Raw genomic sequence first — 22093 nt, forward strand, 5'->3', positions numbered from 1 at the left:
CTCAGATGTTCTACGTTATAAGTATGAAACCAACGCAACCCGGCCCACTATTGCTTTCGGTTCACGATCGCTCTTTAACGGACATAACTCAAGGATCCGATCGAGGACGCGACCGTGGAGATGCTTTAATAATTCGCCTCAGGGGCGGCGCGGCCTGCGAAACAGCTCCTTAACTTCAACTCGTTACGAGCTAATTACTTACCACGAAAGAGACTTTAAGGCATGAAATGCAGCATTTGCACCTCAGCCTCAAGGGAAACAACAGCTTAAGTATGCGATGCTACGTAAGACAGACACATACCAGCCTGCCAGTGACAACTATTACACATTTTTACATCGTTATGATGTTAAATTGGGCGGAGAAAGCGATTAAGACATCTATCCAATTAGTGAAATCTCTCGACAGTAGTTTATTTTACCATCCGCATAGTAAAGTGGCCCTGTTTTCAAATGCTAACCTTGTGAGGGGAGAACAATGTTGGAGAGGGAAAAATAAGTAATGACGCAATGACAGTTTGATGGAGATAAATTGGTCATTTTAGAGATCCCGTGAACTTTGACCTTTGTTCACACAGCGCCCCACTACGCCGTCATATGAGGGATTCTTATTTTGATCTATGCTGATGTCTGAAGATGTCCCGCAAAGCAGTTTTACCAAAAGTTAAATGTGCTATGTTGATTTCCTGTGGTTTAAATAATGGCCTGAGACGGAAACAACAATCTTCTGGCCAGCGTTGCCCCCCCCCCCTCCTCCCAACTGATGCTTACACAGAGTGGGTCAGTCCTTTGTCCTCTAGTTATGGATTATTGCAATGAGGAGGGGAGGATAGGAAGGGGGGGGGGCTGTCTGTGTCACTCTCAGTGATGAAGCGAACACAGCAGGGGTCCCCGCAGACAAAGACAGTAGACGTGGGGCTCGAGGGGAATTGCGAGTCCAGAGAAATTCCAGAGTATTCACATTTTTCGGCGCCTTTGGCAATTTCTGTGTAGTAAAAAAAAAAGCAATACAGTAGAGGAAAGAGAGGCCTTGCGTTGCCGTGTTTTCAGCGCACTAAAGTAAAGTCGTACTTTGTCCTCATCAAGGCCCCTTAGCAGCTGCGCTCCTCTATCACTGCTGTAGTGCATGTCGCTGCAATAGGAACAACTATTTGAGCCGTTGTCGCGCGTCAGAGGACGCTGGAAATGAATGAGAGTAATGGAAGCATGTGCTTGTGTCGCTGCCCCGTCCTGCAGGCTGAGGGACTATGTGGGGCTAATTAATATCTCGCAATTCCTCCTTTCATCCCCCACTGCTGTCTCTAGCCACTGCCCTTTGTTTTGCACCCACGCCTTAAAGTGATTCAACATGAAATATTTATTTAGTTATTCATTTGTAGGTCATGATTTTGCTTTCCTTGACTGGGCGAGTCAAAACAAAAGGGTTCGTTGTTACCAGAGTCGACCCGAGCACAACAGAACGCACATCGCAGTTGATCCCTCGCCACACGAATAAAGCCACACTGCCACACTAAAGCCACACCACCGGGGTGACAAGGCGTAGAAGGGTGGAGAAAGATTTTGATGAACAGAGTCAGATAGGACGAGAGGAAGTGAAAGCACGTAACAGAAAGCAGGACATTTTTTCGTTTTCCCTCCCCACGGAATGCCGACTCATAGATGAGATGAGATCATCTATGTTCGACTGGTTTCGGCACATAATGACGTTAGTGCAACGCCGTCAAATGAGAGAAGCAATACTCTGGGGGGGGGGGCAGTACAGTAACAGTAACAAGTCAATGTTAGCTTTCTCCAAATCCGCTCTCGAGGACGATCACAATAGCCAACTTATACCTGCTGGACCCCCCCCCCCGTCCTCCTCTCCACCCCCCAGGGATTAAAGAGGACAGACAGCACAATGTGACACCGATAGCTTAGACTTATCCGCTCAATAAAACTTCAAAGAGCATTCCTGGATTCTTCCGCAGCCCCACCGGGTGCTGATGTGGCGGCCTGTCGGGGGGGGGGGGGGCACGGCGGACGGGCCGCAGGGTAACAGGCAGGGCTTTGTGTGGCGGAGGCCCATCAAAACCCGCCCGTGAATGTGCAGTGCGGCAGCGGACGGGCGTCGGCGTCGTCGCATGGCGGGGGCGGGCAGCTGCTGCATTACGGCCGTGTTTGACAATACACAAGTGCGAACGGTAGATATGTCAGACGGGCGATGAAACGACAAAATCATTTCATACGAGGGACGTTATCGGGCCGCGGAAAGGTCCTGTCCTTAACGTTTCATTGTTGGTAATCTAGAACTGGGACTTAGGTCCCGATAAGGCCTGGTGGGGAGAGACGTCTGTGCTGCGGAATTCACACGTAGCTAGTTGATGTTCCAAGATAATTTGAGAAACACCCAGTGTCAAGAGTTCTTGGATGAAAGACAACACTGAAGGAAGCTTGAAGGCAAGGGAAGCCGGGACTACTACCCCCCCTCCCCTGAAGCTTTCATCTGACTGGGATCAAAACCAGACTGCACACTGCGGATGGTTCACCCAAACCAGGGAGAGCTGGGTAGGAAAGTCGCCATGGACAGAGAATCTAAAGCAAAGGTGCATATAAGACATCAGAGGACAAAATCAGATCAGATCAGTTTAAAGACAATGTAAGGGGAAATCCCGAAAGGAAATGGAAATAGTTGGTAAATCAGAGACACGAGGGCAGACTGATCGATGGAAAGATACGGAGAGAAAGTCAGAATTTATCGATTGTACTCACTTACTGGGCCAAAGCGGCACATAACAAATGCCACAAGTTCGCCACACTCTAACAGTGCTTGTTCATTTATCATTCCCGACAGTGTCTGTCAGGAACCCTGGAACTCAAAAAAGATTAAAAACCAAGATACCCGACGCCCTACAGAGCTAATGAGGATATGTTTTGACACAAAAAAGAGGAGTGAAAAGCCAACACAGTGTTTCAGTTTTCCCTCAGAGGTAACTTCTGCTGACTCTGACCTGCAGAAACATTCAGGAGTTGGATCGGCTGCCTGTTCATACGTAACTAGCTCTCGCTGCCTTACATAACGAGCGCCGAGGCGGAGTGCGGTGGCCTGGATCGCATCTGGACGTTCTCCACGCGCCGCTGGCTGGTCTGAAAACTGCTCGAGTCATTAATCTCTCATCTCCTCCGTGTGCATTAATGCGCCGCTTCTCGTGAGCTCCGCGGGCCGGATGGAATTCAGGTGAATGACAGAGGAAGGACGCCACGTGGACGGAAATGAGCTGACACGAAAAGACACACTGTGCGCGCAGCCCACGATGCAAAAAAAAAGCAGAATTTGCAGGGGATGAGAGTGTGCACAGACACAGACGGGTACAAACATATCACAGATACACACCCAATGCACACGGACGGAGGAGGTTTTTTGTTTTACACACGGAGATGCTGTAAATAGAGAAGTTGCTTCTGCACCTGTGAGTCTGAGATCTCGGAGGGCTTTTCAGTCAGGCTGCTGCTCTCTGCAGGGATCAGGTCATTGTACTTTGTGCTGACGTCCTCGTCTGAATAGTGAAGACTGCCCGGACTGGGCCGAGGAGGAGACCTGGGTGGGGATGAAGACGGACTGTTAGAAGGATTCAGTTTTTTTTCTCTCCTCGTTTTGTTACATTGACTTTGGCATTCCAAGACAACCATTTGAAATCATTTAAGGAAATCCAAGGAGGATTTCAGTTTATTAGTATTATTGCCGTCATTCCTATCTCACCTTATGACATTTTAGTTTTAACAATGTAGTTTACTTGGAAGGGCAAACTAAAAAATAGTTAGTTCTGCTTTCAAAAATGATATTAAATCACCCTTTGTTACACAAGCAAAGGCATGCACTCACTCTGGGCCTCCCTCTTTCTCTCAGAGACACGGCATTAAGTGCTTCACTGTCTCACTGTCTTTGTGTAGGAGTACAGCTGGCGGGACACTCATGAGATGGCTCCCTTCATCCAGTCTCTCCTGGAATGAATAAACCCCCCCTTCCCCTTCCCATCCAGTCCTCTCTGCAGGCTGTGGAACGTCAAAACCTACTGGGCCCTTGTGCTTAAATCATACGCTGAACTCTCGCCGTGCTCAAGGGGTCAGTAAACAAATGGAAGCCTCAGGCTTTGCTCTGGTAAGTGTTCCCAGTCCCCACGTGAACCATTGCACAGCGGCATCCCGCGCCGATCAAATATGTCATGTTGTATGTTCGACTGCGGCGAGTAGGGAGCGCGGAGCAAAGACGGGGTCGTGGAGAGGTGATGAGGTGGGGAGAAAAAGATGAAATGCTGGAAAAACTTTCCCCGAAATGGTTTTCTCTAGTCAGGGGTACTTTGAATAAATAGGAGGGGAGATAAAAGTGTTGGTGCCATAAGCTCGTCGGTGCTTTCCACCGTCGTCGGTCCCGCTAAACAAACACCCATCTGTTTCTGCTGATTGGTGCCGGTTTGGCTGAGACCACCGGGACCTGCCGGCTCCTGTTGACTTTCCAGGTACGGGGCCGGCCGCCTGCCGCTGCCAGCGGAGCCGCCACTGCAGCACACGCACGCACGCACGCGCTCGCTTTGCAGCTCGTAACCACATTAGCATTTTTCCAAATAAATGAAACTTTGAAAACGTTTCAAAAATGTCCTGGATGAATTCCAGCAGTCTTCACAAGTAGTGTTGTGAGGCTGGTGTGGGCAAAATGGAAAACTCCACAAAGAGATCCCAAAGTCAGCTTTAATTTAATTTTACATGATGGGCTAGTTTATATTATAATTATAGATATTATGATTTACTTGAGTTCTTGTAAACAACACAATGCAGGTGGCGGATCAGTGTCATGTGTCTGTTTGCAGATGTTCAAAGGAACTCAAGAGTCTCAGGAGTGCAGCCACGTGTCTGAGCTGACATCCTACCCCATTAAGATGCAATGTATTTTACTTATCTCATTTGGTGTAGTACAATACGGGATAAAAGGACAGATATCTACTTTCTAGGTTACTTTGTAAATAGTGTATTTTAAAAGATCATGCAAGAATTTGGAGGTGAAGGGAAAACGTCATGCATTCATGAATACAGTAATAACATAATTAATCATATGAATGAATGACGACAAAGCATTTTTTAATAGTTTTGAGTACATGTCTGTCAATCGACTACTTGATAAAGTTGATCCTATAATATATTAGTACTTTCATAATACTCTGGAGTAATTGTCTGCCAGATTGTCTCAAACAAATAAATGACACCATTTAATATGGCCAAACAGCATTTCACCAGCGATACAAACTTCTACACTCTACACTCATTATCAGGCTCCCCCTTTGCTGCAATCGCCCGTAGGGACTCATTAACCGAGTCTGAAGTGTTCAAGTCACTCGCCAGTGTTTAAAACCATGTTAATCCGCACTGAATCACTTCGCCGAGACCTCCGTCAACCCCACCCACCAAAGCTTCAGGCCGCTGAAGGAGAGGCACGCAAAGCTGCACGGGAACGACGCCGTTATCCGTTCCTCTTAACGCGCCAGCAGTGAAAACTCAAACCCAACACATCGGGGCTCGTGTGAGTGAGTCTGTGTGCTGTCTGAGTGGATTTGGGCTTCTTCCATAAAACCGTAGCAACACATAACACCTGAATTGATTATTCACCAATTCGGGTCAGCGATGTCAAGTGGAAACAGATATTTTACGTGTAAGTAATCTTAGCAGTCAATTGAACCTCCTTTCGGTGCCAAAAAAGGCACATTGATGAATTAAGTAGTCCTCAGTCCCTTAGAGTAAACTGCGTCGACTCAATCGCCATGGTTTGATGGTCATTTACTGTCATGCATATCGGCCCTTTTCCTAAACTCTCCACACAGACAAAACCCCTGTATCCCCTAATCGAACATTAATGACATTTGCTGTCTGACGCGGCTCTGAATTAGAGAGAACACAGCGGCATTAGGAATGCCGGGTTTCTGATTCATCTTGTCTTTGGTACCCTGAGACCGAGATCAAGACGCGGCATTAATCTGTAATCGAGGGCTCAGGTGTTGGGATTTAGGTTCCTCCGCTGAGTGCTGAGTTCAAAGACGGGAGCGTCTGAAAGTACATCTGTGCATTCTTTCACTCTCCACATCCCACTTCAAGCCCAGAGACATAACAGGAAGCTACCTGGAAGCTCCTCAAAGGCCTGCAGCTGCTTTGATCTGTCCTCGAGGCCGGATGCACACACATTAACGAATTCCCCCGAACGTCATCATGCACAAAATAATGGTCTTTTTTTACCGCAGTATGGACATACGGACTCATGCACACAAGTGGTGCTGGTTCATTTATCTCTGCCCACCAAATCCACTAGAGAAACGAATGAAATACTCTCACTTTGTTAAAACAAAACTGCCAGGAAACAGTACGACTTCAGCCATCACTCGAAATCCGTCACCTCAACAAGCATGAGTTGTCTAATGCAAACTGTGCAGTTGGATCCAAAATTGGACTCCCGGCAGTGTTCTTAGCGCACGTGTCACTCAGAGGCGTATTATTGACAGGGTGGTGGTCTCAGCACGCTGCATGACCCGGAGCTGGGATTCCCGACGTACAGAAGCTCGTTTAAAGGGAATCGGAGGCGACTTGAGAATGTTTCCGCAGATATTTCGGTAATAGGTTCGCTACATTTCGAGCACTTTAATCGGCTCTTGTCATTGTCTGCTCGGTGAGCACCGTGGACCACTGACCTGGTGTAGACGCCGTTCTTCCGGCAGAAGGAGTTTTTCACCGAGAGCCTTCGGTTGTTGAGTTCCAGAGCGGGGAAGCGACCTTCGTCCAGGCTGACCAGGTCCCCGTGGGTCAGGGCGTTACAGTTGGAGGTGTTACCTGGGCACACGTACAGAGACACTGTGTGATCACACAGGCCGCACCCCCCCCACCCCCCAGGGGCGAGGGCGGGAGGATGGATGGAACGGTGAGCGAGTGAACAAAATTATGAATGATGGAGAAAGATGACTTGAATCGTTAAAAAATGTTCATAAACAAAAACACTGACCATCGGGAGAAAATAAAAAATGGCGGAATGGTAAAAATGCAACCTTGAGGGAACACCTTCATAAGAAAATAACATTTGGATATTTTACTTAAAAGCACAGCTTTAATTCGGGTGTAAAAACTCTCAAGAACTCATTTTTGCGACAAAAAGAAAGTAAAGAAATATGTCTTATCAGCAAAAAAAAACGAATAAGCATATTTCCCAGACGGTTGTCCTATTCCTGAAAATGTATTTCTCCAGCTTTTTCTCTTCTCTGTTGACGCGGGCATCTTTAACAACGACATCTCTAAAGGCTCAAAGGTCCAATGACAAAGGACATCTCATATTGAGTCCAACATCACAAAGTCATGAGCACAGATGACACCATGAATGGCAACGCGAAAAAACGTCGGCGTCATGTGATCGATGAGCGTTCCCCTCTGAGTAAACACTGCCCATCACGGACGAACGGCCACCAACACAACTCTTTTTTGTCCCTCGCCATTACTCAAACCGCCAACGCACTAAACTGCGAGTGACGGACTTACAGCCTCTGCGAACAGATTAATGTCTGCAGGCGCCATGCTTCAGGCTAAAAAACACTATCAGTTGCCCTCAGGCCCTAAGGAGCGTAACCACGAGGTCAACCTCGTGGTTACGCAAACGCGCCGGGTAGGGCCCTGCTGCCCGGGCTGGACTCCTGGCGAGCAATATGGAGGCATTGAGAGCGTCTTTGTGTGAGAGTGAGAAGAAACCGCTTGTTTTTTTTCCTCTCCGTCATTCAGAAAGATGGGCAGTGACCCGCATTGACCCCCCCCCTCTCGCCTGGCAGCCGAACAACGATGCCAGAAGTGCTGAGCTCGGGGAAATACCCGCTGATGTCAGAGCTGCACTGAATGGACAAGTATGCACCCGCTTCTCTTTCGATCCGCTCGTTCTCCTGCTTATCATTCAAAACAACAACACAAAACTACAAATCATTGAAAACCTTGAATAATGAGAATAGAGAAGTCCTTGGCTCCTCCCACCTCAATGCTACTAGAAGGTACAAGGCTTCTCTAAGCCCTCTGTTAAATTCTCTGCACTCACCTGATTCAGACTTCTTGGCGTACTTCTTGCTCTGGCCCCTGATGATGAGGATGAAAACCAGCAGCAGGATGAAGATGAGGCCCACCAAAGCCACCACGACCAGGAACCACCACTCCTCGTAGAAAGGCGCCACTTTTTGGGCTAAAATAAACAACGCAACATTCGATTTTTAAAAGCAACGCGCCATATATTTCCGTGATGTCTGAATAACTCAATGCATTCATGTAATTAGAATGTACTGTGATGAAATACATGAGCGCTCACCAGATATAGAAGGAGAAGGCAGACTGGGGGAACCGTAGCCGTAGTCGTTCACCCCAATGACCCGGAAGTCATAACTGACCCCTTGCTTCAGGATATCCATGTTGAACGTGTGAGAGGTTACTTCCTTGGGGATGTCCTTGATTAAGATGTCCCACAATCCCTCATCTGTGAAAATTGCAGTTTGGGGTGAGTATTGTTTTGAAAATGAAACTTGGGTAATTGATAAGTCCAGCAAAAATGACACAACCCATCAATTAGAACCCATCTCCTGCCAGAGACCATTCATTACATTACTATTACATCAAAGTAAGTTGGACTCTTAAGTTCTTAGTTCATCTGTCATGCTGCTAAACTTCAGCTAAAGTTAGAGAAGCGGACAAAAAGATAGTCATCAAGTCATATGCAGAGAGTCCTTCGCGAGTAGACCAGAAGGAAGAGGGGATAGAGTGAAGCCGCTTTCCCAACTTATGCAATATGAGATTATCAACAGTGTTGCTAATAGTCTTTTACTAAAAAGTAGTGTAACACATCCCTCCCTGAAAGTCCCCTACCATCCATCACTTCCTTAACCCCGTCAGGGCCTGTCAATCACAAGTGAAACCTGACAACAATTGTCCCAACTACAGCGCCGCGATCAATAGCCCATTAAAATAGCGATGTGACCGACTTCAGGGCAGCAGATGTTGCCAATTTACACCACTTTTCTTCATCAAAGGGGCTAAAACAGGGCAAGGTTAACCAATCAAAGACTGAAGTGGGGATCACCCGTGTCCTTTGCCCTTCAGTCTACAAAGACTCTTTTACAAATGCCAGAATATTTCATTTAGTTTCACTATAAAAGTTTTTTCGAGGGTGCTTGTATAAGCATATTTTGCACATATATCAGAATGAAAGCGTTGCATAAATATAGGAAGTGCGGTATGCGATAGGGCTTTTGGTTTGAGAACAAAACAGACGTTTTGAGGTAAGATAAATAGCTCAGAGAATTACGGTTTGCCTCTGAGACACAGCTCGCAGTCGCATTGTGTGTCACGGGCATCTGCCGAGGCACCCACCCGAAGGTCTGGCCTCGATCACGTAGCGCGTGATGGGAGCGCGTCCCGGGTCCCCGCTGGTCCAGTGGATGGTCAGGGCCGAACCATAGCGGGTGATAAAGGGTTCTCCCGGGGGTCCCGGGGCTCCTGAAGAAAAAGAATCAAGTGTTGACGTAAAAGCGCCTCGGGGTTAAGAATTAAAACCATTTTTCGTGAATAAACATCACGTCTGCTACCTTCTCCCGGGCCCGTGGTGATGTTGGCCTCCACTTCGGGGCCGTAGGTGAAAGTCTTGGCCCTGATGCGGAAGTTGTAGGTGATGCCTTCGGCCAGGTCTCTGAGCTTCAACCACAGGGGGCCGCTCCCCTTCACATCCACCGTCACTGTCTTACTGACGCCTGGGGGGGAGGGGGAGTGAAGACAGTCGGCACAGGCCACTGAAGACTCTAGACAAACAAACCACATTTAGAGCAGGTCTTACACAGGCCAGGTAAGGTGGGAGCACACTCAAAATGGGTAAAGACACGCACACAGTCATGGTATTAGTAGAGGAAAATACGTTCACATTCTGGCTCCGGAGTCACAAATCATGATAAACAAGATATATTAAAGGTCGCAATGGCATACAAGCTGTTAAGGTCAAGGCGATGAAAAATGCACACCAGGCTGAGGTAAAGCGATCCGAACTGAAGTCAAAGTCTCTGCAAGTTTATTGATAATTCTACTACATCTCGTCGTGTTTGCGTACATGTTTAACAGAAGCCAGCCGACACTTTGGCCGAGGGGAAAGGGAAGGAATGAGCGCTCACCCTCGACCGGCGTGCAGGGTTCGTAGACCAGAAGGTAGCCCTCAATTATGCCATTCGGGAAGGTCGGCTCGCCCCAAGACACATTGACCGAGGTGGTGGTGAGCTCACTGAAGTGGATGAAGCTGGGAGCACTGGGAGCTGGAAATTGCAGAGGTCAGAGGTTAATAAACTAAGGATGTGTGACCTTTCTGGGATTGTGGAGGCTTTAAGGGGACATATGGACGGTGAAATGCTGTAACGTAACTTGTTACAGATACTATGGTGTAGATGGCAAAAAGGTAAATGTGACAAATGAACAGCATTGCTTATCTTTTAGAACTTGCTTACAAATATATGAGCAGTAGATTTTAAAGCTGCACTGAAAAACTTTGCAAGAAGACAGTTTTGAGAACTGAAACTAACGATTTTCTTAGTCAACTTAGCATAACCTTCTGTAAAACTATGGTTAACTATAGTTCATTTAGGGAACGTAAAATTGCCTGCGGTAACCAGGGCAACCACTTTAAGAATATCTTTGCCCTATGAGGCTATAACAAAATAACTGGAAAATTAACATAGTTGCCACATACACCTATGAGAGTTACAGCTGCAGTTGTTTGTACTTTAATAATTTTTATTAAAGCGGCAGTTGTTTTTGTCTATTCGGCCAAATATAAAAAAAAAAAGGTTTCTGTGGCTTTTTTTGCTGCAGATCCAGAATTGCACTTCCAAGAAATTGCTCTCGCTGCTTTGTGTCCGTGTCTTTGTCCGGTGCCTCAACACCACATTTTTCATATGCTAAACAAAAGGTTAAAAGGCTACACATGTGTACCTAAACCAGACCACGCTTTCATTCACGACTACGACGACAATTCTCCCCTCCCGGGCCCCATCACGGCTGACTGAGCCTGTGACACCACTGTGCTTGAAACACAGTCTGCTCTGTTGTCTTTTAACTTGTCAAGCAGAAGTTGAGACGCTTGCAGAGAAACAAAAGCCCCTTTTGTCTTCCAAAAAGACGGGATAACTATCTCCACGATGCCCCCCCGGCTCCCCCCTTCCAGCTTGTCATCTGCTTCCTCCTCTCGTGACAGTGACCCAAGAGGGCGAGAAACCAAGAGGCTGTGAACATGCTCTTTTTTTGTTCCTTCCTGCTGGGCCCAGCTGCAATAACGAAATTTGCCAGAAATGAAATGGCTTCTGTTGCACAGGGGTTTAAAAAATGATTTGCAGGAGACGGGTGGGGGAGGGGGTGTTGGGCCGCGGTGCTTGTGTACAAACAGCGTAGCCTGTAAGACATTTCCACGCAGTTTACTTTTCAGCCTGAAACAAGAGATTCTGCAAACGAGTGCAGCGGGTTTGCCGATAAGCAACTTATGCACAGCGTGATGTTCGGCTAACATCGCTGGGCACGCTGTCAGCCGCCATTGACATCATATTCACGTCAAATCATTGTCCTCATGCTTGACTCATCCAAAAAAAACTCAGCCTCCTCACCTCCTCCCCCATCAGCAACAGCACCACCAGCGCGTAGACGAATGAATGAACATGACAGGATTCTAATTCATCAGCTTCAGTCGCGTCGCCCGGTCACCTCGTTTGCTTTTGGCCCCTCGCGTTCCCCCCCACCACGAACACATGTGTGTGTTTCTCGTTTGCAGCGATCGCTGCTGCCCCTACCCGCTTGCTGGGTGCGTCCCCTCGTCGGCGGGCTGCGGGGTCCGTCCCCCGCTGCATTGAAGGGGGCCACGCTGATCATGTAGGTGGTGTAGCCAGTCAGATTCTTCAGCTTCACCCCTCCTTCCGGCATGAACAGAGTCCGCAGCCGCTCCGTCTCATTCTTACGCTGGAATTCCCAAAAGTAGACCTACGCGGAATAAGGAGTCGTGAATGGTTATTAATGCATGTCGACAGATGCCGTTCGGGGAATACGGATACATCTGCTTCTATGAAACTCACTCCCGTTTCAAAACCCCCCCCTGAGGGGAGAGCAGTTTCATTTTATTCCCTGCAAATGTTTCCTTGAGCAAAAGACTAGAGCTTTCATCAAAAGGCCCTGTGGAAATTGGCGAGAGTTTAAATCTGAAAAAGATGGGCTTTTAATGGTGATTACCATGAAATTGTCGTAGTCTCTTGTGAACCACAACAAACATTTGAATATTTAGACAAAGATAGCAACTGAACTGTTGCCTTATTGCAAAGTAAGCCCATAGAAAGAGTCGCTCGCGGCGCCAATGGAAACGGATAGGAGTGTGAATCTGACCGCGCGGTCTTGGATTTAATTCATTCGGATGCAGATCGAAGCCTCCTGTGGGCACAGAGCACGGAGGAGTGACCCCTGGGTGTGTTTTAGATGGCTATGAATTCAAATGTAGTTATTATTGTGGTTTCTGGGCTATATTTTCATGTGATGAAAACAATAAAGAAACAAAGTGTGAATCTGACCTTGTAGCCCTGGATGTCCCCATTCTGCGCATCCACAGGCGGAGGGCCCCATGTCACGTCCAGCTGCGTGGCTGTCGCGGACTGAATGGCCACATTCTGGGGGGGGGCCGTGGGCACTGTTGAAGGCCATCACACAAATTAAGAAAACTATACAATGAACATTATTTCTGTATTATAAATGATGTCATTTGTTAACGGCGTTTGTGTACCTACCTGCTTCTCCCACAAACACCTCCTGTGGGGGGCTGGTTGGCCCCTCGCCCACAGCGTTGTACACACTCATGCGTATCTCATAGCGCTTGTGTTTACTGAGCTCTGCAGGGGAAAGTAAACAAGCAGGGAAATTAAGTTAGAAATTGAGTTTAACCGCAACTCGTAAATCTTGCTTTTCAACAATTTAATCTCCATTCGCTCCTAATTTTGGACACCCAAGTATACTTCCGCCCCGTCCCAAATCCATCACCCCCCCCGTCCCCCTGCACCTGGGTCAAACAACTAGTCTTAGTCAGGAATGCAATACTAAGGGTGCAAATCTCTCACCGGCGTGCTGCTCTGACACTCCAGAGGGGAACACCGATTTTTTTTTTTACCCCTGAAAAGAATTTCGAGTGTGCAGGAGAAATATGTTGCCATCTGCTTTTGAAGTGCTCATCCAAATAAGCCGACATGAGCAAACCAAGGAGCGGGCTGGGACTGCTCGAGCCTCCGAGAGAGAATCTCAGTGGGCCGGCGTCGCGTCGCGTCGCCCTCAGGTGTTCGCAGCGAGCCAAACGTTGTGCTATTCGGCTCGACGCGTTAGAACGAGCCGCGTTGAGATGGTTTTCAAAAGCCTCATTCATTTGGGGTATTGAGTAACGTTGATAGCGGGTTTCGATGATAATGTGAGGAGTGCGTTGATCCGAGATAAGAGACACAACTTACTGTCCAACTCATGCTGGGTCAGAGTGGAATCACTCAGATTCTGGACGCTGTAGGGGGCTGCGGTGGAAAGGTAGGAGGGGGAAAAGCGGGTGAAAAGAAGAGATGAATTAGTGTCCAAAGTCAATTTGTTGAGAAGCGATTCACTGCAAATAAAAAAAAAGATCAGGAAAAAAAAAAATCCCCAATCACAGCGATCACACCTCTGACTGAGCGCCAGAACAACTCAAGTGTAAAATTACAGGCTAAGTTCCACGGCGCAGCAGAAACAGAGCAGCGCCTGAGTAAGCCTAATGATATCTTGCAGCCGATAGCTGGTGATCACAAGATGAAATTTTTGTGCTGTGAAGTGTCGACACCAGCTGGGAGAGACGGAATAGGCATTGGTGAAAGTTTTCTCTCTAAATAACGGAGTCGCAGAGACTCTGCGGGACTAACCGACCGTGTCGGGAATCTGGTGAGAAATTGTTCCCAAAGTAAAGAAGATAAATTACACTTCTCTTCCAGACACACTATTGCTGAATTAATACCGATGTGCATGTATTACAGTAACACTGCGCTGAACGTACAATAAATGCGACGTACCGACAGTTCTAAATGAAAATGTACTGCAGAATGCATTTGTGCACAGAAGCAACAGCGCAGGTGGTGAAATCCTGCGATTGGTCATGTTATCGGCGGTCGTGCCTCACCAGCGAGCTCTCCCCAGGTGGACATGCTGTTGATGGGGTGATGAGAGAAACTGCGGAGACGGTCGTACACCAGCTCACGATATCGAATCCGAAAGCCCAATAAGATTCCATTTATCTTCTCCTCAGAGGGGTGCTGCAAGGCGAAAGATGGAGAGTTAAGTCTCATGATTCCTGCTGAGCTGAGCCCCCAGAAATAACTTTGCTTACCGCAAGTGACCCAGATTTACAGTTTTAAATGTCCCCAGATGAAGTTACTTTCACATTTAACTTGTTTCTTTCTGTAACTTGTACTTTGCCAGGTTGGGTTTCGTCCCCAATGCTGTATGTCCACAGCATACGACGGCTTTTTTCAACTCAAATTGAGACCGATTTTAATAAAAGTGTGCTGCCGTACACTTGACAAAGTGCAGATGTTCTTCTATTCGGGTTGCCAATTAAAACAAATCCACCGTGCTTCTCGTTGAACATGATGTCCTGGCGGTTTCACACGGATAAGCTGAGAAGGGCTACTAAAAGGTAGTGGAGCCGAACAATGCAATGAAAATCAAGCGTGATTTAACCATCATTAAAGAGACTTACAGTAATCTACCCAGACTGAGCTCATCCAGAGATGAGTCACGGGGAGAACCCCCCGCCCCCCCACATGAGAGAGCAGGTCTACAGGGGGAGAAGCAAACAACTACCTCCGTGTCCCTATAAACCAAAGTGTTCTCCATAAAAGTGAAATTGCGGCTTGGAGCCTCCTGTTTCCCCCTTTTACGGCCTGTCAGTTCAGGTGCAAGAGTGGGTTTTTTCCCCTTAGACTTGAAGTATAGGTCTACTCTGTGTGCTGCCTTAGTCTCTCATTAGAGGACACTTTCTTAGACTTTGCAAACAATGACACATGAAAAGAAAACCAGTTCTTAGACCGTCTCCCCACTTACCTGCCAGCGGATCAGCACCGACGTTGTTGTGTGCGGCGTGACAGAGAGGATTGTGGGTGCTTCGTCAGGCGCTGAGGGGGAAAAAAAAAGAGAAAGATAAATGGGCCGGATTGACCTGAAAATGTGCACGATTCAGAGTGCTAAATCCATCCAGGTGCAGCGGCATTCAAGGAGCATAAGCACACAATAGCTGCAACGGAACAAGCGCTGACGGATGAGTCCAAAATAGCCGGCGAAAGGAGCACGACGCTATTTGGTCAAAGCACCGCTGAGGAAACTGCAGATGTATCTGATATATCACCAATAGGATAATTCACTTTAATTCACATTAAACCCCTTTTATAGTGATGGAGAAGTGTGCAGTGTTCAAATTGTGCCTATAAATATAATATATATATATAAAGTATAAAGTTTTATCTTTTAAATGAATAGTTTGACATTGTGGCCGCTCACTTGCTGTTTTTTTACTCAGTTGGGCGCAGTGACTGCCGGCCGTCTTGTTAACACGGTGAAGTTGCCAGGCAACCAGTGGAGAATCACTTCACCAGCCAATAAAAAAAAAAACTCTGCACATAACGCTCCGTAGGATCCCGTGTGGTTTTTCTATTTAGACGGACTCGTCACGTAAGACATACATTGTGGATTCTTTTACCTTCTTTACCCCCCCGACTGAAAGCGGTCGCCCACACAAAGTGGCAGCTTCGAAAATGAGCACGTTTCAAACTAAATCTTCAACAGCTCTCAGTGAATCTACTCGTCAGATGTTTACAGCCCCCGATGTCGCTCTTACCGTCCTGCAGAGTGGTGATGGCTTCGCTCTCCTCGCTGTACTCACTGTCCCCGATGTCATTGGTGGCTTTCACTCTGAACTGGTAGGATGTGAAGGGCTTCAGCCTGGGGATTGGAAGCACATGAACACACATCAATCCTGATGAAAAACTACCGTCCTGGATCATAAACCCTTTAAGCCGCAGATATCAAAAGAGAAAATCGATCCGCACTGAGGCAGCTGCACGTTTGTTATCAAGAAACAACCTCAAACAAACCGAGACCTCGTTGCTAATGGCGCCGTATGTCGAATTCCTAAGGCCATTTGTGTGTTAATGTTTTAAACCCCACTGCCAACTTTTTACCCCAGACAGGGACGACTGAAGTCACTGTGAAGAGACAGTACTGCCCTCTTCATCGGACGAGAACAAACAATAAATAATATAAGCGAAACGTTTGCGGGGACGCAATTTTCTGAATACCTACACGCGTCCGAAAACACTCTACCTTGACACTATGTAGGAGGTGGCCTCGTGGTGGACGGAGGCCGAGTGGACCGTCCAGTTGTTGTCAGGGAGCTCCCTGAGCTGCACCGTGTAGTAGCGCACGGGGGACAGGCCGTCGCTGCCGGGCTCCCACGACAGCAGGACCTGGCGGGCCCGGACATCTTTCTGAGGAACCGTGGGACGGCTGGTGGGCTGGGGACGAGCTGGGGGGGGAGGGGGGGGCAAAGGATGGGGACGGGATCAAAGGATTGACAGGGAAGAATTGGAAGGGAATGTTGGGTTGGCGGGACGGGTGGATAGGGGGAGAAAAAAGTCCAGAGTAAACACAGGTTTTTGCTTTCTCACAATTTGCATTTGTCGCACAAATAAGGAAAAAAAAAAAAGAAGAAAGAAAAAGTGTGATTCTGATGAATGAAAAGCAGCCGAGAAATGAAAGCTGCAGAGTAAACAATTCCCCGCATGCCTTGAGGGAAGCAGATGGACTGATTTGTTCTCACAACTGCATCAGAGCGCTTCCGATAAACACCCGGAGGGGACAAAGACGCCTTTGGAAAACACATCTGCTGACTGGACTGTTAACCGGGAGTGAACAGATTCCCCCGAAGGTCCTCTGCAACTTCTGTCGTTACCCAGATCACAACATTCTCCTCTCAGATACCTCTTTGACTTAGAGGCGATCCCCCCCCCTAGTGATGCTCATTCAGATGTGGGTACCTCTTTTCTCCGTGGTGACCACCAGGGCCTCGGCGGCGTCGCCCCAGCCCTTCCTCGTCTGCGCCTTGATGCGGAACACGTAGACCGACTCGGGCTTCAGGCCGCTCACCGTGTACTGCCGAGCGCTGGGGATCAACACGTCCACTGTGGGCGTGTTGCTAGCGGAGGAGTTGAGGTGGTATGTGATCTGGTAGGCTGGAGAGACATCGGTTAGGTCACGTTAGCATCCGCTCACCCTACTGTGTGGGTCTGATGTACTGTAGAGTTTTACAAGAAATAATCTGACAGATGTTTAATGACTCCAAAGTCTCACAAGGAAATCCCCCGCTGGCTTACAAGTAAATCCATACATACTTATACAGTACATTACAGTAATACAGCTGGAGTAACGTTGACAAAGGCGTGTTGAGAATCATCATGGATTACACCTCTAGGCCTGATGCTACATTAAAGGTAAATAAAGATACGTCTTATATTCTTTTGTTTCCTGGGCATTTACTAACATTAGTGATGGAGACATTTCTACAGCAGAATGTGAACTTCTTTAGGAAAATATCAATATGAAAATACCAAGATAAAAGAAAAGAAATATTATCCTCCCAAACAGGAATTGATTTTTGAACATGTAGATTTGTGGTTAATGGTTAATTAACTTTGTGCCTGGAGAAATGAGTTTACTTGAATGTATCCCATGTTACTAACCGAGTATGATGCCATTGGGCTGCGAGGGGGACTGCCAAATAAGCCGCACTGATGTGGTCCGGACTTCAGGGAACAGGATCCCTACCGGAGGTCCTGGAACTGAAGCCAAACAACAGACACGACTTGTTGCAACTTATTGCAACAGTGAACAGTACTCATGTTTGTCCATAATGCAAGAATACTATTCAACTGTAGCGCTCGGGGGGAGGGGGGCTCATTCCTCGCTCCCTACCATCGTCCAAAGTCCTCTCCAGTATGGCCGGGGCACTGGGCCGTCCATCTCCGATGCGCGTGAAAGCCAGCACCTGGATCTCGTAGAGCACATACTTTCCCAGACCGGTGAGCTGGACGCTGTGGGTGGCGTTGCCGTCCACCGTCCAGAAGTGAACCGGACCGTCGGAGTCCTTCTCTTTGTACACCACCTGATCCGTTCAGGTCACAGGAGATAAAGAAGAGCTGGTGAAAAGGGGGGAAATTTGGAAAAACGGCCTTGCACGCCGTTAAACCTGCTGCTGTGCACACGGCTTGAAATGAAAGCTATCCTCTCTAAACTAATTGACAATTAGAGGTGTTCCACTGCTCAGTGTACAAATAAAAAGCACAAACAGACCTTGTAGCCCAGAATCAGACCATTTCTGTCTGGCTCGGGGACTTCAAACCAGCGCACCAGAATACTGCTGGAGGTGGTGGCGAAGGCCGACACGTTGGTGGGTCCACAGGAGGGGACTGCAAAACAAAGACATTATGCCTGAGCAGTCCATTGTCAGCCATTTATTCAGAAAAACGTCTTTGTTTTGCTCAGTTTGAGTGATCTGCTATAGTTGCTGTCGTGCTTGCGATGGGTTTGCACAAAGCCTCTGATGTCTAGGTAAACCCTTCAGGGCCTGCTGGAAGAAGAAAAGAGACTCAAGAATAGGCCTTTTCTCTTCCTTGGCACTTGTCCCAGGACATAACGCGCTGATTCCTAAGAATTTACTGAGGTAAGTGGAAAGAAATAGGCCCTGGAATTCCACATTTGAGTCCATGTGTTCTCAATTTCCTCAGACTCTTTCCTTCACTCATTCCACGACACAATGTCTGGTGGGAGAAATCTGCAGGCTCAAGCAGGGATGTGCTTTTGCTTGAATATGGACCGGCTGCTGAATAGACTCGTACGTGTACTGTGTATTGTTACACTAATATAACTAATAATGTACATAGTCCACATGTGTGGCCAGTAATCAGAATGCCTTTGAGGAATGTGTGTGTGTGTGCGTTGTTGTGGTCTTTGTTTTTGCTGCATAATTACTCCTCATTTGTTGGTTCTGTTGGGAAGAACTTGACACAAAAGCACTTTTGAGCAATTAAGCAAGCGACGCTCTGTTGCGCTGCTTTGTAATGCAAATGACTCAGCGCAGTTTGCTGCTGCTCCAGCACCACAGACCATCCGACCTCCACACGTCAGACAACCTGCGTTCCTCCCTCAGGATGACGGATGAGGCGCTGACTCACCAGACTCCCTCGTCCTGCCTCTGATTGGCTGACTCCAGGGCCCGGCGCCGATGCCGTTGACGGCCTGGACCCTGACCTCGTACTCTGTCCACTCCTCCAGGTCCTCGATGGTGAACTCTCTCTCCAGGCGGTCGGCGATGATGTGGGTCAGCGCCCGGGCCAGCGAGCCCGCGCGCGAGTACTGAACCCTGTAGCCCACCTGCTCCGCGTTGCCGTTGTACTCCCACTCGGGCAAAGGCTGGAGGAGGGGATGGGAAAGAAAAAAAAAGTGGGTCAAAACAAAGGCGGAATCTTTTCGTTGAACCTTTTTTTGACACAATCTCAGTCACTTATGGCTGCAATATTATGCACTATTTTTGGTTTATCCTCAGTTAAACATTACTGCTTGCATTAATCCTTGCCCATCTGTCAGCTACAAGCTCCAGTTTATTTAAAAGGAAACTCCAACACACATTGAACAGATAGAAGATAGGATGGAGGATATCAAAATTGAGACAATCAAGATTTACCAAATCCTGGGACCTATTAATAAACGTTGTCAATACACCGGCTGTTGTTCTTTGTCAGTTTTAGATGCTGTTTCTTTACAATATGTGTTATCTTTCTGCACATATTTGTACATTAAGGTGGCGTCTTATGTCATAAAAGGGAAAGCTACAAATAAAGCGTTAAAAAGTCAAATGAAAAAACAAGATATAGACATGAAAGACCATGACTGTGACAAGTGATGGGTCTGGATACGATGTAGAAGGCACGAAGCAGCTTCCTGCTTACCATCCATCGGAACCAGAGGCTGGTCTCGCTGGCGGTGCGCAGGGTGACGTTGGCGGGCGCCACGTCCGGAGGAGCCGGCAGGGTCTGGATCTTCCTCGAGGGCTGACTGGGAGGACTTGTGCCCACGATGTTCACCTGGCGCATACGGAACCTGTTGTTTGGAGTTAAATGTTGTAATGCAGCTTCTGCATAAAGGATGGTTTCATTTGAACGAAAAAAATCACAGCTCAGAAACCTGGCAACTTTCAGCAAACATTCAGCATCGCCGCAGTGAGCGTCGTCTTACATGAGACTTATTGCATTTGAACCGAGATCAGAGCACTGAATATGTATGCAGTCTGAACATGAGCGGGGGGCTTATTTGTGTTGCAGCCTGACTGTGCGGAAAAAACAACAACATTTTGATCCAGGAGGAACGTTTAAATCTACTCAAATGTAAACCGGCAGCCTGGATGTTGGAATGTTCAGAACTATAGCTGTTGTGTCTTTGGGGACCGGCTCGGAGTAACGTTGCTATTTAATGTGATCGTGGAAAACATGCCGGCTGCACCAAGATATAAGATCATGCTGTAAAAATAATGGTTGAACACTAACCATAAGAAGCCTGTGTTGAAATTAAAGGAACGCGGGATGAGATAAGGCTCCTGGGATTTGCTGAAATTAGCCTAATACACTAATATAGTAAGCTTTAGCTGTAATAACGCATGTATGTACACAAGTCTACTGGCAGGGGATCAAAATCCTCCATAATGGGGCTTGTTATCTTTGGTTCTAGCTACACATCAATCTTCCCAAATCGTACATTTCATTGGCGTGATTGCAAAGGAGAGCTGATAACAAACGAGACGTCTGGACTGAGTCTGGGACGTTTTTTTTTTTACTAGGTTCTATCTTCAACAGATGAGTGGTCCCTGAACGCTACCTGTAGAAGGTGTATGGGTTGAGACCAGGCACCTCCAAGGAGCGAGCCTCGGGCTCGTTGGTCACCTGGTGGACCATCACCCAGTCCTCTGTCTCTCCCACCACACCCACCTGGGACGCGGGACACAACGGAGAGCGTGAGGAACACGGCAGACACGGCAAACCTCTCACAGGAAGAAGTCAAGGAGATACTGTCTCCAACAAGAGGAGGATGAGTAGAAAAGCAATAAGGCGAGATGAAGGACTCCGGGTTAAAGCGGGTTCACCTGAGCCTCCATCTGCCAGCGGGAGATGGAAGTCTTGCCGTCGTAGCCGGGTTTGAACTGCAGGGTGACGGAGCGCGGGCCGATGTTGGAGATGGCCACGTTGGTCGGGGGGCCCGGGAGCTCTGCGAGGAGGCAGAGAGGGAAGAGCCGACGTCAGAGAGACAAACCACGGGCCCTGCTGTTGGCTCGTCTCATGACACCGGGCGGCTTTTGGCCTGCCTGGGAAAATCTATCCTCCTCAGCGCCCCCTTGTGGCGGTACAGATACTTTTTCTACAGCAGGAAAGGTATATTGGATTTGGTAAAACCCTTGCACGCAGAACACAGGCGGAGACAATGCCATGAATGTCAATTACACCGCAGTTACCTGGAGATACGATTCAATCTGATACCTTACTGTTTACACTTGCGCTGAGTAAAGAATGAGAATGGATCATTCCCTGGAAGTCCTGGAAATTCAAAGAACAGCGCGAGGGGCTTTTTAGTGGTAAGAGATATCATGGTTTATTTGTGCGTGTGTATGTTGAGAGTTCTTCTATGTTTCCATTTCATCTTCCTTTCCTTCATGCTTCCCTCGAGACAAATGTTCAACCCACCATAACAAATGGCCGTAATATAATGTACACGAGGCCGGTTGGCGGTATTTACCTCAGTTGTCTTCACAGCAGTTGGTATTTACCTCCAACTGAGTGTGGACAGCGGCCCGCTATTAAAAACATAAAATCACCCCCACGGGCGCACTGAGCAATTTTTCCCCAAGATCGCTTTAATGAGGGTGTATTCAACCCTGATGAAACGCAGATTAGATGTG

At 47.7% G+C, this 22093-nt stretch overlaps 1 protein-coding gene across 7 annotated transcripts in view; it reads right to left on the reverse strand.

The window, feature by feature from the left end:
* The window catches only part of sdk2b (sidekick cell adhesion molecule 2b), a 266141-nt gene that overhangs the window by 4108 nt on the left and 239940 nt on the right, over positions 1 to 22093 (reverse strand). For 2 of the 7 annotated variants that reach the window (XM_040176380.2, XM_040176377.2), the window contains exons 22-44: positions 21284 to 21405; positions 21019 to 21128; positions 20097 to 20247; positions 19323 to 19560; positions 18442 to 18557; positions 18064 to 18253; positions 17832 to 17930; positions 17130 to 17324; positions 16417 to 16618; positions 15932 to 16035; positions 15142 to 15212; positions 14219 to 14351; positions 13530 to 13586; positions 12822 to 12923; positions 12609 to 12724; positions 11844 to 12030; positions 10185 to 10322; positions 9612 to 9773; positions 9397 to 9522; positions 8342 to 8506; positions 8078 to 8218; positions 6702 to 6840; positions 3442 to 3571 (exon numbers count right to left, since the gene is read on the reverse strand). In XM_040176380.2, coding sequence (XP_040032314.2) covers positions 3442 to 3571; positions 6702 to 6840; positions 8078 to 8218; positions 8342 to 8506; positions 9397 to 9522; positions 9612 to 9773; positions 10185 to 10322; positions 11844 to 12030; positions 12609 to 12724; positions 12822 to 12923; positions 13530 to 13586; positions 14219 to 14351; positions 15142 to 15212; positions 15932 to 16035; positions 16417 to 16618; positions 17130 to 17324; positions 17832 to 17930; positions 18064 to 18253; positions 18442 to 18557; positions 19323 to 19560; positions 20097 to 20247; positions 21019 to 21128; positions 21284 to 21405 — 3194 coding nt within the window. Of the gene's footprint in view, positions 1 to 3441; positions 3572 to 6701; positions 6862 to 8077; positions 8219 to 8341; positions 8507 to 9396; positions 9523 to 9611; positions 9822 to 10184; positions 10323 to 11843; positions 12031 to 12608; positions 12725 to 12821; positions 12924 to 13529; positions 13587 to 14218; positions 14352 to 15141; positions 15213 to 15931; positions 16036 to 16416; positions 16619 to 17129; positions 17325 to 17831; positions 17931 to 18063; positions 18254 to 18441; positions 18558 to 19322; positions 19561 to 20096; positions 20248 to 21018; positions 21129 to 21283; positions 21406 to 22093 lie in introns of all 7 variants that reach the window. The other 5 variants (XM_040176378.2, XM_040176376.2, XM_078103193.1 and 2 more) reach the window with 3 other exon arrangements.

This window comes from Gasterosteus aculeatus, chromosome 5 (assembly GCF_964276395.1).
Source record: "Gasterosteus aculeatus chromosome 5, fGasAcu3.hap1.1, whole genome shotgun sequence".
Taxonomy (NCBI): domain Eukaryota; kingdom Metazoa; phylum Chordata; class Actinopteri; order Perciformes; family Gasterosteidae; genus Gasterosteus; species Gasterosteus aculeatus.